The 18,412-nt window shown below is 46.7% G+C and overlaps 1 protein-coding gene across 1 annotated transcript in view; it reads left to right on the plus strand.

The window, feature by feature from the left end:
* LOC140425682 (uncharacterized) overlaps positions 1-18,412 on the plus strand; it is a 171,571-nt gene that overhangs the window by 105,619 nt on the left and 47,540 nt on the right. The window contains exons 7-9 of the mRNA XM_072510177.1: positions 10,090-10,228; positions 10,393-10,452; positions 16,280-16,381. Coding sequence (XP_072366278.1) covers positions 10,090-10,228; positions 10,393-10,452; positions 16,280-16,381 — 301 coding nt within the window. The remainder of the gene's footprint in view (positions 1-10,089; positions 10,229-10,392; positions 10,453-16,279; positions 16,382-18,412) is intronic.

The following is an 18,412-nucleotide window of genomic DNA, read 5'->3' on the forward strand; positions in this document are numbered from 1 at the left end:
ATTGTGGGTATTGAGTAATCAGCTCTGTCATTGTGGGTATTGAGTAATCAGCTGTCATTGTGGGTATTGAGCAATCAGCTCTGTCATTGTGGGTATTGAGTAATCAGCTGTCATTGTGGGTATTGAGTAATCAGCTCTGTCATTGTGGGTATTGAGCAATCAGCTCTGTCATTGTGGGTATTGAGTAATCAGCTGTCATTGTGGGTATTGAGTAATCAGCTCTGTCATTGTGGGTATTGAGTAATCAGCTCTGTCATTGGGGGTATTGAGTAATCAGCTGTCATTGTGAGTATTGAGTAATCAGCTCTGTCATTGTGGGTATTGAGTAATCAGCTGTCATTGTGAGTATTGAGTAATCAGCTGTCATTGTGGGTATTGAGTAATCAGCTGTCATTGTGGGTATTGAGTAATCAGCTGTCATTGTGAGTATTGAGTAATCAGCTGTCATTGTGGGTATTGAGTAATCAGCTCTGTCATTGTGGGTATTGAGAAATCAGCTGTCATTGTGGGTATTGAGTAATCAGCTCTGTCATTGTGGGTATTGAGTAATCAGCTGTCATTGTGGGTATTGAGTAATCAGCTCTGTCATTGTGGGTATTGAGAAATCAGCTGTCATTGTGGGTATTGAGTAATCAGCTCTGTCATTGTGGGTATTGAGTAATCAGCTGTCATTGTGGGTATTGAGCAATCAGCTCTGTCATTGTGAGTATTGAGTAATCAGCTGTCATTGTGGGTATTGAGTAATCAGCTCTGTCATTGTGGGTATTGAGTAATCAGCTGTCATTGTGGGTATTGAGTAATCAGCTCTGTCATTGTGGGTATTGAGTAATCAGCTGTCATTGTGGGTATTGAGTAATCAGCTCTGTCATTATGAGTATTGAGTAATCAGCTGTCATTGTGAGTATTGAGTAATCAGCTCTGTCATTGTGAGTATTGAGTAATCAGCTGTCATTGTGGGTATTGAGTAATCAGCTCTGTCATTGTGGGTATTGAGTAATCAGCTGTCATTGTGAGTATTGAGTAATCAGCTGTCATTGTGAGTATTGAGTAATCAGCTGTCATTGTGAGTATTGAGTAATCAGCTCTGTCATTGTGGGTATTGAGTAATCAGCTCTGTCATTGTAAGTATTGAGTAATCAGCTCTGTCATTGTGAGTATTGAGTAATCAGCTCTGTCATTGTGGGTATTGAGTAATCAGCTCTGTCATTGTGAGTATTGAGTAATCAGCTCTGTCATTGTGAGTATTGAGTAATCAGCTCTGTCATTGTGGGTATTGAGTAATCAGCTGTCATTGTGAGTATTGAGTAATCAGCTCTGTCATTGTGGGTATTGAGCAATCAGCTGTCATTGTGGGTATTGAGTAATCAGCTCTGTCATTGTGGGTATTGAGTAATCAGCTGTCATTGTGAGTATTGAGTAATCAGCTCTGTCATTGTGGGTATTGAGTAATCAGCTCTGTCATTGTGGGTATTGAGTAATCAGCTCTGTCATTGTGGGTATTGAGTAATCAGCTCTGTCATTGTGGGTATTGAGTAATCAGCTGTCATTGTGAGTATTGAGTAATCAGCTCTGTCATTGTGGGTATTGAGTAATCAGCTGTCATTGTGAGTATTGAGTAATCAGCTGTCATTGTGGGTATTGAGTAATCAGCTGTAATTGTGAGTATTGAGTAATCAGCTCTGTCATTGTGGGTATTGAGTAATCAGCTCTGTCATTGTGAGTATTGAGTAATCAGCTCTGTCATTGTGGGTATTGAGTAATCAGCTCTGTCATTGTGGGTATTGAGTAATCAGCTGTCATTGTGAGTATTGAGTAATCAGCTGTCATTGTGGGTATTGAGTAATAAGCTGTCATTGTGAGTATTGAGTAATCAGCTGTCATTGTGGGTATTGAGTAATCAGCTGTCATTGTGAGTATTGAGTAATCAGCTGTCATTGTGGGTATTGAGTGATCTGCTGTCATTGTGGGTATTGAGTAATCAGCTCTGTCATTGTGGGTATTGAGTAATCAGCTCTGTCATTGTGGGTTTTGAGTAATCAGCTGTCATTGTGAGTATTGAGTAATCTGCTGTCATTGTGGGTATTGAGTAATCAGCTCTGTCATTGTGAGTATTGAGTAATCAGCTCTGTAATTGTGGGTTTTGAGTAATCAGCTGTCATTGTGAGTATTGAGTAATCTGCTGTCATTGTGGGTATTGAGTAATCAGCTCTGTCATTGTGGGTATTGAGTAATCAGCTGTCATTGTGGGTATTGAGTAATCAGCTCTGTCATTGTGGGTATTGAGTAATCAGCTGTCATTGTGAGTATTGAGTAATCAGCTGTCATTGTGGGTATTGAGTAATCAGCTGTCATTGTGGGTATTGAGTAATCAGCTGTCATTGTGAGTATTGAGTAATCAGCTGTCATTGTGGGTATTGAGTAATCAGCTGTCATTGTGAGTATTGAGTAATCAGCTCTGTCATTGTGAGTATTGAGTAATCAGCTCTGTCATTGTGAGTATTGAGTAATCAGCTGTCATTGTGGGTATTGAGTAATCAGCTCTGTCATTGTGGGTATTGAGTAATCAGCTGTCATTGTGAGTATTGAGTAATCAGCTGTCATTGTGAGTATTGAGTAATCAGCTGTCATTGTGAGTATTGAGTAATCAGCTCTGTCATTGTGGGTATTGAGTAATCAGCTCTGTCATTGTAAGTATTGAGTAATCAGCTCTGTCATTGTGAGTATTGAGTAATCAGCTCTGTCATTGTGGGTATTGAGTAATCAGCTCTGTCATTGTGAGTATTGAGTAATCAGCTCTGTCATTGTGAGTATTGAGTAATCAGCTCTGTCATTGTGGGTATTGAGTAATCAGCTGTCATTGTGAGTATTGAGTAATCAGCTCTGTCATTGTGGGTATTGAGCAATCAGCTGTCATTGTGGGTATTGAGTAATCAGCTCTGTCATTGTGGGTATTGAGTAATCAGCTGTCATTGTGAGTATTGAGTAATCAGCTCTGTCATTGTGGGTATTGAGTAATCAGCTCTGTCATTGTGGGTATTGAGTAATCAGCTCTGTCATTGTGGGTATTGAGTAATCAGCTCTGTCATTGTGGGTATTGAGTAATCAGCTGTCATTGTGAGTATTGAGTAATCAGCTCTGTCATTGTGGGTATTGAGTAATCAGCTGTCATTGTGAGTATTGAGTAATCAGCTGTCATTGTGGGTATTGAGTAATCAGCTGTAATTGTGAGTATTGAGTAATCAGCTCTGTCATTGTGGGTATTGAGTAATCAGCTCTGTCATTGTGAGTATTGAGTAATCAGCTCTGTCATTGTGGGTATTGAGTAATCAGCTCTGTCATTGTGGGTATTGAGTAATCAGCTGTCATTGTGAGTATTGAGTAATCAGCTGTCATTGTGGGTATTGAGTAATAAGCTGTCATTGTGAGTATTGAGTAATCAGCTGTCATTGTGGGTATTGAGTAATCAGCTGTCATTGTGAGTATTGAGTAATCAGCTGTCATTGTGGGTATTGAGTGATCTGCTGTCATTGTGGGTATTGAGTAATCAGCTCTGTCATTGTGGGTATTGAGTAATCAGCTCTGTCATTGTGGGTTTTGAGTAATCAGCTGTCATTGTGAGTATTGAGTAATCTGCTGTCATTGTGGGTATTGAGTAATCAGCTCTGTCATTGTGAGTATTGAGTAATCAGCTCTGTAATTGTGGGTTTTGAGTAATCAGCTGTCATTGTGAGTATTGAGTAATCTGCTGTCATTGTGGGTATTGAGTAATCAGCTCTGTCATTGTGGGTATTGAGTAATCAGCTGTCATTGTGGGTATTGAGTAATCAGCTCTGTCATTGTGGGTATTGAGTAATCAGCTGTCATTGTGAGTATTGAGTAATCAGCTGTCATTGTGGGTATTGAGTAATCAGCTGTCATTGTGGGTATTGAGTAATCAGCTCTGTCATTGTGGGTATTGAGTAATCAGCTGTCATTGTGAGTCTTGAGTAATCAGCTCTGTCATTGTGGGTATTGAGTAATCAGCTCTGTCATTGTGGGTATTGAGTAATCAGCTCTGTCATTGTGGGTATTGAGTAATCAGCTCTGTCATTGTGGGTATTGAGTAATCAGCTGTCATTGTGAGTATTGAGTAATCAGCTCTGTCATTGTGGGTATTGAGTAATCAGCTCTGTCATTGTGGGTATTGAGTAATCAGCTGTCATTGTGAGTATTGAGTAATCAGCTGTCATTGTGGGTATTGAGTAATCAGCTGTCATTGTGAGTATTGAGTAATCAGCTCTGTCAGTGTGGGTATTGAGTAATCAGCTCTGTCATTGTGAGTATTGAGTAATCAGCTCTGTCATTGTGGGTATTGAGTAATCAGCTCTGTCATTGTGGGTATTGAGTAATCAGCTGTCATCGTGAGTATTGAGTAATCAGCTGTCATTGTGGGTATTGAGTAATCAGCTGTCATTGTGGGTATTGAGTAATCAGCTGTCATTGTGAGTATTGAGTAATCAGCTGTCATTGTGGGTATTGAGTAATCAGCTCTGTCATTGTGGGTATTGAGTAATCAGCTGTCATTGTGAGTATTGAGTAATCAGCTGTCATTGTGGGTATTGAGTAATCAGCTCTGTCATTGTGGGTATTGAGTAATCAGCTGTCATTGTGGGTATTGAGTAATCAGCTGTGATTGTGGGTATTGAGTAATCAGCTGTCATTGTGAGTATTGAGTAATCAGCTGTCATTGTGGGTATTGAGTAATCAGCTGTGATTGTGAGTATTGAGTAATCAGCTGTCATTGTGGGTATTGAGTAATCAGCTCTGTCATTGTGGGTATTGAGTAATCAGCTGTCATTGTGAGTATTAAGTAATCAGCTGTCATTGTGGGTATTGAGTAATCAGCTCTGTCATTGTGGGTATTGAGTAATCAGCTGTCATTGTGGGTATTGAGTAATCAGCTCTGTCATTGTGGGTATTGAGTAATCAGCTCTGTCATTGTGGGTATTGAGCAATCAGCTCTGTCATTGTGGGTATTGAGTAATCAGCTGTCATTGTGAGTATTGAGTAATCAGCTGTCATTGTGGGTATTGAGTAATCAGCTCTGTCATTGTGGGTATTGAGTAATCAGCTGTCATTGTGGGTATTGAGTAATCAGCTGTCATTGTGAGTATTGAGTAATCAGCTGTCATTGTGGGTATTGAGTAATCAGCTGTCATTGTGAGTATTGAGTAATCAGCTGTCATTGTGGGTATTGAGTAATCAGCTGTCATTGTGGGTATTGAGTAATCAGCTGTCATTGTGGGTATTGAGTAATCAGCTGTCATTGTGGGTATTGAGTAATCAGCTGTCATTGTGAGTATTGAGTAATCAGCTGTCATTGTGGGTATTGAGTAATCAGCTGTCATTGTGGGTATTGAGTAATCAGCTGTCATTGTGGGTATTGAGTAATCAGCTGTCATTGTGAGTATTGAGTAATCAGCTGTCATTGTGGGTATTGAGTAATCAGCTGTCATTGTGGGTATTGAGTAATCAGCTGTCATTGTGAGTATTGAGTAATCAGCTGTCATTGTGAGTATTGAGTAATCAGCTGTCATTGTGGGTATTGAGTAATCAGCTCTGTCATTGTGGGTATTGAGTAATCAGCTGTCATTGTGGGTATTGAGTAATCAGCTGTCATTGTGGGTATTGAGTAATCAGCTGTCTTGTGGGTATTGAGTAATCAGCTGTCATTGTGAGTATTGAGTAATCAGCTGTCATTGTGGGTATTGAGTAATCAGCTCTGTCATTGTGAGTATTGAGTAATCAGCTCTGTCATTGTGAGTATTGAGTAATCAGCTCTGTCATTGTGGGTATTGAGTAATCAGCTGTCATTGTGGGTATTGAGTAATCAGCTGTCATTGTGGGTATTGAGTAATCAGCTGTCATTGTGAGTATTGAGTAATCAGCTGTCATTGTGGGTATTGAGTAATCAGCTCTGTCATTGTGAGTATTGAGTAATCAGCTGTCATTGTGGGTATTGAGTAATCAGCTGTCATTGTGAGTATTGAGTAATCAGCTGTCATTGTGGGTATTGAGTAATCAGCTGTCATTGTGGGTATTGAGTAATCAGCTCTGTCATTGTGGGTATTGAGTAATCAGCTGTCATTGTGAGTATTGAGTAATCAGCTGTGATTGTGAGTATTGAGTAATCAGCTGTCATTGTGGGTATTGAGTAATAAGCTGTCATTGTGGGTATTGAGTAATCAGCTCTGTCATTGTGGGTATTGAGTAATCAGCTGTCATTGTGGGTATTGAGTAATCAGCTGTCATTGTGGGTATTGAGTAATCAGCTGTCATTGTGAGTATTGAGTAATCAGCTGTCATTGTGGGTATTGAGTAATCAGCTGTCATTGTGAGTATTGAGTAATCAGCTGTCATTGTGGGTATTGAGTAATCAGCTGTCATTGTGGGTATTGAGTAATCAGCTCTGTCATTGTGAGTATTGAGTAATCAGCTCTGTCATTGTGAGTATTGAGTAATCAGCTCTGTCATTGTGGGTATTGAGTAATCAGCTGTCATTGTGGGTATTGAGTAATCAGCTGTCATTGTGAGTATTGAGTAATCAGCTGTCATTGTGGGTATTGAGTAATCAGCTGTCATTGTGGGTATTGAGTAATCAGCTGTCATTGTGAGTATTGAGTAATCAGCTGTCATTGTGGGTATTGAGTAATCAGCTCTGTCATTGTGGGTATTGAGTAATCAGCTGTCATTGTGAGTATTGAGTAATCAGCTGTGATTGTGAGTATTGAGTAATCAGCTGTCATTGTGGGTATTGAGTAATCAGCTGTCATTGTGGGTATTGAGTAATCAGCTCTGTCATTGTGGGTATTGAGTAATCAGCTGTCATTGTGGGTATTGAGTAATCAGCTGTCATTGTGGGTATTGAGTAATCAGCTGTCATTGTGAGTATTGAGTAATCAGCTGTCATTGTGGGTATTGAGTAATCAGCTGTCATTGTGGGTATTGAGTAATCAGCTGTCATTGTGAGTATTGAGTAATCAGCTCTGTCATTGTGAGTATTGAGTAATCAGCTCTGTCATTGTGGGTATTGAGTAATCAGCTGTCATTGTGAGTATTGAGTAATCAGCTGTCATTGTGAGTATTGAGTAATCAGCTGTCATTGTGGGTATTGAGTAATCAGCTGTCATTGTGATTATTGAGTAATCAGCTCTGTCATTGTGAGTATTGAGTAATCAGCTCTGTCATTGTGGGTATTGAGTAATCAGCTGTCATTGTGAGTATTGAGTAATCAGCTGTCATTGTGAGTATTGAGTAATCAGCTGTCATTGTGGGTATTGAGTAATCAGCTGTCATTGTGGGTATTGAGTAATCAGCTGTCATTGTGAGTATTGAGTAATCAGCTGTCATTGTGGGTATTGAGTAATCAGCTGTCATTGTGAGTATTGAGTAATCAGCTGTCATTGTGGGTATTGAGTAATCAGCTGTCATTGTGAGTATTGAGTAATCAGCTCTGTCATTGTGGGTATTGAGTGATCCACTGTGTCACTGTGAGTACTGAGTGATCCACTCTGTGACTGTGAGCACTGGGCGATCCGCTCTGTGACTGAGTACGGAGTGATCCACTCTGTTGCTGTGAGTACTGTGTGATCCGCTCTGTTACTGAGTGGTCCACTCTGTGACTGTGAGTACTGAGTGATCCGCTCTGTCACTGAATACTGAGTGATCCGCTCTGTCACTGAGTACTGAGTGGTCCACTCTGTGACTGTGAGTACTGAGTGATCCACTCTGTCACTGTGAGTACTGAGTGATCTGCTCTGTCACTGTGAGTACTGAGTGATCTGCTCTGTCACTGTGAGTACAGAGTGATCCACTCTGTCACTGTGAGTACTGAGTGATCCACTCTGTGACTGTGAGTGCTGAGTGATCCTCTCTGTCACTGTGAGTACTGAGTGATCCGCTCTGTGACTGTGAGTGATCCGCTCTGTGAATGTGAGTGCTGAGTGATCAGCTCTGTGACTGTGAGTACTGAGTGATCCGCTCTGCCACTGAGTACTGAGTAATCCGCTCTGTCACTGAGTACTGAGTGATCCACTCTGTGACTCTGAGTACTGAGTTATCCACTCTGTCACTGTGAGTACAGAGTGATCCACTCTGTCACTGTGAGTACTGAGTGATCCACTCTGTGACTGAGTACGGAGTGACCCGCTCTGTGAGTACTGAGTGATCTGCTCTGTCACTGTGAGTACAGAGTGATCCACTCTGTCACTGTGAGTACTGAGTGATCCGCTCTGTGACTGTGAGTGCTGAGTGATCCGCTCTGTCACTGTGAGTACTGAGTGATCCGCTCTGTCACTGTGAGTGATCCACTCTGTCACTGTGAGTACTGAGTGATCCGCTCTGTGACTGTGAGTGCTGAGTGATCAGCTCTGTGACTGTGAGTACTGAGTGATCCACTCTGTCACTGAGTACTGAGTGATCCGCTCTGTCACTGAGTACTGAGTGATCCGCTCTGTGACTGAGTACTGAGTGATCCACTCTGTCACTGAGTACTGAGTGATCCGCTCTGTCACTGAGTACTGAGTGATCCGCTCTGTCACTGAGTACTGAGTTATCCGCTCTGTCACTGAGTACTGAGTGATCCACTCTGTCACTGAGTACTGAGTGATCCACTCTGTCACTGAGTACTGAGTGATCCGCTCTGTCACTGAGTACTGAGTGATCCGCTCTGTCACTGAGTACTGAGTGATCCGCTCTGTCACTGAGTACTGAGTGATCCGCTCTGTCACTGCGTACTGAGTGATCCGCTCTGTGACTGTGAGTACTGAATGATCCACTCTGTCACTGAGTACGGAGTGATCCGCTCTGTCACTGAGTACTGAGTGATCCGCTCTGTCACTGAGTACTGAGTGATCCGCTCTGTCACTGCGTACTGAGTGATCCGCTCTGTGACTGTGAGTACTGAGTGATCCACTCTGTCACTGAGTACTGAGTGATCCGCTCTGTCACTGAGTACTGAATGATCCGCTCTGTCACTGAGTACTGAGTGATCCGCTCTGTGACTGAGTACTGAGTGGTCCACTCTGTCACTGAGTACTGAGTGATCCGCTCTGTCACTGAGTACTGAGTTATCCGCTATGTGACTGTGAGTACTGAGTGATCCACTCTGTCACTGAGTACTGAGTGATCCACTCTGTCACTGAGTACTGAGTGATCCGCTCTGTGACTGTGAGTACTGAGTGATCCGCTCTGTGACTGTGAGTGCTGAGTGATCAGCTCTGTGACTGTGAGTACTGAGTGATCCACTCTGTCACTGAGTACTGAGTGATCCGCTCTGTCACTGAGTACTGAGTGATCCGCTCTGTGACTGAGTACTGAGTGATCCACTCTGTCACTGAGTACTGAGTGATCCGCTCTGTCACTGAGTACTGAGTGATCCGCTCTGTCACTGAGTACTGAGTGATCCACTCTGTCACTGAGTACTGAGTGATCCGCTCTGTCACTGAGTACTGAGTGATCCGTTCTGTCGCTGAGTACTGAGTGATCCGCTCTGTCACTGAGTACTGAGTGATCCGCTCTGTCACTGCGTACTGAGTGATCCGCTCTGTGACTGTGAGTACTGAATGATCCACTCTGTCACTGAGTACTGAGTGATCCGCTCTGTCACTGAGTACTGAGTGATCCGCTCTGTCACTGAGTACTGAGTGGTCCGCTCTGTCACTGCGTACTGAGTGATCCGCTCTGTGACTGTGAGTACTGAGTGATCCACTCTGCCACTGAGTACTGAGTGATCCGCTCTGTCACTGAGTACTGAGTGATCCGCTCTGTCACTGAGTACTGAGTGATCCGCTCTGTGACTGAGTACTGAGTGGTCCACTCTGTCACTGAGTACTGAGTGATCCGCTCTGTCACTGAGTACTGAGTGATCCGCTCTGTGACTGTGAGTACTGAGTGATCCACTCTGTCACTGAGTACTGAGTGATCCACTCTGTCACTGAGTACTGAGTGATCCGCTCTGTGACTGTGAGTACTGAGTGATCCGCTCTGTGACTGTGAGTGCTGAATGACGTGTGCCTGGATGAGGATTTTCTGTTCTTCCGTTCCTCCCAGGTTAATTACACTGGCCACCGTGTCTCCCAGCTTCAGTAAATATGAAGATTGTCATCAGAAGCTACTGGAATGTGTGCAGTCAGCTGGGCCAACAAACCACAGCAACACTGAACCAAACAACAGCCGGAGGAGTGGAAAGGTATGGAGATGGTTAAAGAGCAGCTCGGGGTAAAGGGAGCGGACAGACAACGAGACTATAGCGAGTCTTGTATCGCTGTGTTAAACAGGCAGAACCTCCTTCATCAATCGTACAAACTGCTTGTCATCTGCTCAACGCTGACTTCATTTTCTGTTGGATTGCAGGAATTGGAGCTGTTGATGGAATTCCAGGAACTGGGATTGGAGTACATTGCAGCTTGTAAGGTAATTCATCGGAATCAACACTTTGTTTTTTTTAGTTTGTTCTTACAATTAACCAGCTCCTGAGTTCTCAAACCTGTCCACCATCTACACGGCACAAGTCAGGAGTGTGATGGAATACTCTCCACTTGCCTGGATGAGCAGCTCCAACAACACTCAAGAAGCTCAACACCATCCAGGACAAAGCAGCCGCTTGATTGCTCCCCTTCCACAAACATTCACTCCCTCCACCACCGACGCACAGTGACAGCCGTGTGTACCATCTACAAGATGCACTGCAGGAACTCACCAAGGTTCCTCAGGCAGCACCTTCCAAACCCACGACCACTACCATCTAGAAGGGCAAGAGTTAGAATTCATGGATGGGATGGAGTTACATTTCAGATAGGGGGTGGTGTGAGGTTTAGAGTGGGAGTGGGTTTGCGATTTAGGGAGGGGGTGGCGACTTAGGTCGGGGGTGGGGCTTTGGGAGGGGGTGGGGTGGGATTTACGGAGGGGTTGGCATTTAGGGAAGTGTTGGGATTTAGGGAGGGGTTGGGATTTAGTGAAGGGGTGGGGGGATTTAGGGTGGGGGTGAGTTTGGGATTTAGGGAGGGATTGGGGTTTAGGGAAGGGGTGGGGGGTATTTAGGGACAGGTTGAGATTTGGGGAGGGGGTTGGGATTTAGGGTGGAGGTGAGTTTGTGATTCAGGGAGGGGTTGGGATTCAGGGAACATAGAACATAGAACATAGAAAATACAGCACAGAACGGGCCCTTCGGCCCACGATGTTGTGCCGAACCTTTGTCCTAGATTAATCATAGATTATCATTGAATTTACAGTGCAGAAGGAGGCCATTCGGCCCATTGAGTCTGCACCGACTCTTGGAAAGAGCACCCCACCCAAACTTAACACCTCCACCCAACACCAAGGGCAATTTTGGACATCAAGGGCAATTTATCATTGGCCAATTGACCTAACCTGCACATTTTTGGATTGTGGGAGGAAACCGGAGCACCCGGAGGAAACCCACGCAGACACGGGGAGGACGTGCAGACTCCGCACAGACAATGACCCAAGCCGGAATCGTGCTGCCCTTAAGAACAAATAAATCTACACTATATCATTTTACCGTCATCCATGTACCTATCCAATAGCTGCTTGAAGGTCCCTAATGTTTCCGACTCAACTACTTCCACAGGCAGTGCATTCCATGCCCCCACTACTCTCTGGGTAAAGAACCTACCTCTGATATCCCTCCTATATCTTCCACCTTTCACCTTAAATTTATGTCCCCTTGTAATGGTGTGTTCCACCTGGGGAAAAAGTCTCTGACTGTCTACTCTATCTATTCCCCTGATCATCTTATAAACCTCTATCAAGTCGCCCCTCATCCTTCTCCGCTCTAATGAGAAAAGGCCTAGCACCCTCAACCTTTCCTCGTAAGACCTACTCTCCATTCCAGGCAACATCCTGGTAAATCTTCTTTGCACCTTTTCCAGAGCTTCCACATCCTTCCTAAAATGAGGCGACCAGAACTGTACACAGTACTCCAAATGTGGCCTTACCAAAGTTTTGTACAGCTGCATCATCACCTCACGGCTCTTAAATTCAATCCCTCTGTTAATGAACGCGAGCACACCATAGGCCTTCTTCACAGCTCTATCCACTTGAGTGGCAACTTTCAAAGATGTATGAACATAGACCCCAAGATCTCTCTGCTCCTCCACATTGCCAAGAACTCTACCGTTAACCCTATATTCCGCATTCATATTTGTCCTTCCAAAATGGACAACCTCACACTTTTCAGGGTTAAACTCCATCTGCCACTTCTCAGCCCAGCTCTGCATCCTATCTATGTCTCTTTGCAGCCGACAACAGCCCTCCTTACTATCCACAACTCCACCAATCTTCGTATCGTCTGCAAATTTACTGACCCACCCTTCAACTCCCTCATCCAAGTCATTAATGAAAATCACAAACAGCAGAGGACCCAGAACTGATCCCTGCGGTACGCCACTGGTAACTGGGATCCAGGCTGAATATTTGCCATCCACCACCACTCTCTGACTTCTATCGGTTAGCCAGTTCGTTATCCAACTGGCCAAATTTCCCACTATCCCATGCCTCCTTACTTTCTGCACAAGCCTACCATGGGGAACTTTATCAAATGCCTTACTAAAATCCATGTACACTACATCCACTGCTTTACCTTCATCCACATGCTTGGTCACCTCCTCAAAGAATTCAATAAGATTTGTAAGGCAAGACCTACCCCTCACAAATCCGTGCTGACTATCCCTAATCAAGCAGTGTCTTTCCAGATGCTCAGAAATCCTATCCTTCAGTACCCTTTCCATTACTTTGCCTACCACCGAAGTAAGACTAACTGGCCTGTAATTCCCAGGGTTATCCCTAGTTCCTTTTTTGAACAGGGGCACGACATTCGCCACTCTCCAATCCCCTGGTACCACCCCTGTTGACAGTGAGGACGAAAAGATCATTGCCAACGGCTCTGCAATTTCATCTCTTGCTTCCCATAGAATCCTTGGATATATCCCGTCAGGCCCGGGGGACTTGTCTATCCTCAAGTTTTTCAAAATGCCCAACACATCTTCCTTCCTGACAAGTATTTCCTCGAGCTTACCAATCTGTTTCACACTGTCCTCTCCAACAATATCTCTTCAGACTCAATACACAATCTCCCGCTACTGTCCTTGATCGGACCTACCCTCGCTCTAGTCATTCTCATATTTCTCACATATGTGTAAAAGCCTTGGGGTTTTCCTTGATCCTACCCGCCAAAGATTGTTCATGCCCTCTCTTAGCTCTCCTAATCCCTTTCTTCAGTTCCCTCCTGGCTATCTTGTATCCCTCCAATGCCCTGTCTGAACCTTGTTTCCTCAGCCTTACATAAGTCACCTTTTTCCTTTTAACAAGACATTCAACCTCTCTTGTCAACCATGGTTCCCTCACTCGACCATCTCTTCCCTGCCTGACAGGGACATACATATCAAGGACACGTAGCACCTGTTCCTTGAACAAGTTCCACATTTCACTTGTGTCCTTCCCTGCCAGCCTATGTTCCCAACTTATGCACTTCAATTCTTGTCTGACAACATCGTATTTACCCTTCCCCCAATTGTAAACCTTGCCCTGTTGCACGTACCTATCCCTCTCCATTACTAAAGTGAAAGTCACAGAATTGTGGTCACTATCTCCAAAATGCTCCCCCACTAACAAATCTATCACTTGCCCTAGTTCATTACCCAGTACTAAATCCAATATTGCCCCTCCTCTGGTCGGACAATCTACATACTGTGTTAGAAAAGCTTCCTGGACACACTGCACAAACACCACCCCATCCAAACTATTTGATCTAAAGAGTTTCCACTCAATATTTGGGAAGTTAAAGTCACCCATGACTACTACCCTATGACTTCTGCACCTTTCCAAAATCTGTTTCCCAATCTGTTCCTCCACATCTCTGTTACTATTGGGGGGCCTATAGAAAACTCCTAACAAGGTGACTGCTCCTTTCCTATTTCTGACTTCAACCCATACTACCTCAATAGGGTGATACTCCTCGAACTGCCTTTCTGCAGCTGTTATACTATCTCTAATTAATAATGCCACCCCCCCACCTCTTTTACCACCCTCCCTAATCTTATTGAAACATCTATAACCAGGGACCTCCAACAACCATTTCTGCCCCTCTTCTATCCAAGTTTCCGTGATGGCCACCACATCGTAGTCCCAAGTACCGATCCATGCCTTAAGTTCACCCACCTTATTCCTGATGCTTCTTGCGTTGAAGTATACACACTTCAACCCATCTCCGTGCCTGCAAATACTCTCCTTTGTCAGTGTTCCCTTCCCCACTGCCTCATTACATGCTTTGGCGTCCTGAATATCGGCTACCTTAGTTGCTGGACTACAAATCCGGTTCCCATTCCCCTGCCAAATTAGTTTAAACCCTCCCGAAGAGTACTAGCAAACCTCCCTCCCAAGATATTGGTGCCCCTCTGGTTCAGATGCAACCCGTTCTGCTTGTACAGGTCCCACCTTCCCCAGAATGCGCTCCAATTATCCAAATACCTGAAGCCCTCCCTCCTACACCATTCCTGCAGCCACGTGTTCAACTGCACTCTCTCCCTATTCCTAGCCTCGCTATCACGTGGCACCGGCAACAAACCAGAGATGACAACTCTGTCTGTCCTGGCTTTCAACTTCCAGCCTAACTCCCTAAACTTGTTTATTACCTCCACACCCCTTTTCCTACCTATGTCGTTGGTACCAATGTGCACCACGACTTCTGGCTGCTCACCCTCCCCCTTAAGGATCCTGAAGACACGATCCGAGACATCCCTGGCCCTGGCACCCGGGAGGCAACATACCTTCCGGGAGTCTCGCTCGCGACCACAGAATCTCCTATCTATTCCCCTAACCATTGAATCTCCTACAACTATTGCTTTTCTATTCTCCCCCCTTCCCTTCTGAGCCCCAGAGCCAGACTCCGTGCCAGAGACCTGACCGCTAGGGCCTTCCCCCGGTAGGTCATCCCCCCCAACAGCATCCAAAACGGTATACTTGTTTTGAAGGGGAACGGCCACGAGGGATCCCTGCACTGTCTGCCTGTTTGTTTTTTACCCCCTGACTGTAACCCAGCTATTCTTGTCCTGTACCTTGGGTGTGGTTACCTCCCTGTAACTCTTCTCAATCACCCCCTCTGCCTCCCGGATGATCCGAAGTTCATCCAGCTTCAGCTCCAGTTCCCTAACACGGTCTTTGAGGAGCTGAAGTTGGGTGCACTTCCCGCAGGTATAGTCAGTGGGGACACCGGTGGTATCCCTCACCACCCACATCCTACAGGAGGAGCATGTAACTGGCCTAGCCTCCATCCCCTCTTACCTTAAAGAATATAGCTGCAGTGTGGACTAACTAGATCTCCGCCCTTCGACTCTGCTCCCAGTCAGCTACACTTCCTGTAAACTCCTGGCTCTCTTCGCACTCTTTGCGGAAATGTCGGAAACAAAATGAAAGGAGCACCTTACTCCCTCCTCACCTAACTCCCTTGGTCACCAAACTCTCACTATCGCACTCAAAAAGCACCAAATTCAGCACTCCCTCGGTCACCAAACTCTCACTATCGCACTCAAAAAGCACCAAATTCAGCACTCAGTGCAAACAGGAAGTGTTGGGGTTTAGAGAAGGGGTGGGGGGATTAATGGAGCAGTTGGGGTTTAGGGAGGAGGTGGGGGGGATTTAGGGAGTGGTTGGAATTCAGGGAGGGGTTGGGATTTGGGGAGGGGTTGGGATTTAGGGAGGGGTTGGAATTTGGGGAAGGGGTGAGTTTGGGATTCATGGAGGGGTTGGGATTTGGGGAGGGGTTGGGATTTGGGGTGAGATTGAGATTTAGGGAGGGGTTGGTGTTTAGGGACGGGTTGGGATTTGGGGAGGGGGTTGGGATTTAGGGTGGGGGTGAGTTTGGGATTCAGGGAGGGGTTGGGATTTAGGGAGGGGTTGGGATTTGGGGAGGGGGGTGGGATTTGGGGAGGGGTTGGGATTTGGGGAGGGGGTTGGGATTTAGGGTGGGGTTGAGTTTGGGATTTAGGGAGGGGTTGGGATTTGGGGAGGGGTTGGGATTTGGGGAGGGGGTTGGGATTTAGGGTGGGGGTGAGTTTGGGATTCAGGGAGGGGTTGGGATTCAGGGAAGTGTTGGGATTTAGGGAGGGGTTGGGATTTGGGGAGGGGTTGGGATTTAGGGAGTAGGTTATGTGGGAAAACATGCTTGGTGAAGGTCGCAATGTTTGTTGTTGAGAGTTCCTCTGCTTTCCCCAACATTGTCTAGACGTACGAGGTGCAGACGGCTGTGTTTAGGTGTTTACTTGAAGCAGACCTGCGGCCAGAAACACAGCAAAGCAGCTCAGTGGTGGAGACAATATCTCAACAGGTGATTGAATAAAAGATCTCCTTTTACTGACAGTGTCCCTGATACAATATGATCTCAACAACTGTGATATCTTTAATCCCGTTCCGGCCCTGCGTCCATGTTTGTTCCTGGCTTTGACGAGTTTGAGAATCTCCTTCCTGTTTCCTGGGATGCTCAATAATCTTGAGACCCGCTTCCAGCACAACTGCCTGGAGCTCTCCCAGCCAGACTGACCCCCACCCTGTGCTCCAGTAACGCCCACACCCTAGAATGTCAGGACCCGCAACCTGAGGCAGAGACACTTACACAGAGCAGCAACACTGCGCCTGCCTCAGGTAAGGAAGGAGCTGCGCTCCGGAAGCTAGTGATTCAAAACAAACCTGTTGGACTGTAACCTCACCCCAGTCCAACGCCGGCATCTCCACATCACAGAGCAGGAAGAAGCCAGAACATGGATTGAACACGATGTTTCCATTGGTCCCAGCTGGAAATGAAGGAGTTTGCTTGTGTTGTCATTTCACCTCCACAGAATTATCTAAACCCCAATCAAATCTGCCCTCGGCCTCCTCCCTCCCAAAGACAACAATGCCAGCCAATCGCATTCTGCATTGCTGTGTCTCTCCTGCAGCCGCAGTATCAGTGTGGTGAACAGAGAATGGACACTCTCCGCCCGCTGCTACCTGACCAGCGTTTGCACCGTTCCAGCACAGTCCCACTGTCTGCCTTCCCAAACTGCGGGAGATCCTGGGCGAAATTCTCCGTTATCGGCGGAAAGTCCACCGATCGGCGCAAAAAATGGCGCAAATCCGACTTGCGTCACGTTGGAAAAATGGGTCGATAGTCTCCGGCCCGAAATGGGCTAGCAGCGACGTAACGGGATCCGCGCTTGCGCAGTGGTTCACGCCGTGCAGCGTCATACGCGCCGCACGGCGTGACGGCTCATAAGGCCGCGCTGCTCCCTCCCACCCGACCGCAACACCCGACTGCAACACCCGACTGGATGGCTGGCCGTCGCTCAGCCCCGAGGTTCGAGTCACGCGATGTGGAGGCGCTCCTGGATGCGGTGGAGCAGAGGAGGGACGCCCTGTATCCCGGGCACGGCCGTAGAGTTGCCCCACGCCACAGCCGGCGCCTGTGGAGGGAGGTGGCAGAGGCCGTCACCGCTGTGGCCCTGACACCACGGACAGGCACCCAGTGCCACAAGAAGGTGAACGACCTCGTCAGAGCTGGCAGGGTGAGCCCCCCCCTCCCCCCATATCCCCCCCTCCCCATATCCCCCCTCCCCATATCCCCCCACCCCATATCCCCCCTCCCCCATATCCCCCCTGCCCCATATCCCCCCTCCCCCATATCCCCCCTCCCCCATATACCCCCTCCCCCATATCCCCACTCCCCCATATCCCCCCTCCCCATATACCCCCCTCCCCCATATCCCCCTCCCCATATCCCCCCTCCCCCATATTCCCCCTCCCCCATATCCCCCCTCCCCCATATCCCCCCTCCCCCATATACCCCCTCCCCCATATCCCCACTCCCCCATATCCCCCCTCCCCCATATACCCCCCTCCCCCATATCCCCCCTCCCCCATATCCCCCCTCCCCCATATCCCCCCTCCCCCATATCCCCCCTCCCCCATATCCCCCCTCCCCATATCCCCCCTCCCCATATCCCCCCCTCCCCATATCCCCCATATCCCCATATCCCCCATATCCCCAAGTGAATCCAGCCCTAACCTTAACCTCTGCAATGCACGCGCAACCGATGGCGTGCATTCATATACCTGCCTCACACTGTTGCCTTTTACCCCTGCCCCCCCCCCCCCCACAGGAGAAGCGCGCACACAACAATAGGGAGCATGTGAGGACTGGAGGAGGGCCCGCTGATGAGAGGCCACTGACCGTACACGAGGAAAGGGCCCTGGAACTGGCTGGCGGACCTGAGGACCGGGAGGTTGCTGATGCAGAGGTCGGGGGCGTACTAGCGAGTGAGCCACCGACAGCCCGTCCCCATATCCCCCCTCCCCTATATCCCCCTCCCCCGTATCACCTGAT

This window comes from Scyliorhinus torazame, chromosome 6, assembly GCF_047496885.1.
Source record: "Scyliorhinus torazame isolate Kashiwa2021f chromosome 6, sScyTor2.1, whole genome shotgun sequence".
In the NCBI taxonomy this organism is placed as follows: domain Eukaryota; kingdom Metazoa; phylum Chordata; class Chondrichthyes; order Carcharhiniformes; family Scyliorhinidae; genus Scyliorhinus; species Scyliorhinus torazame.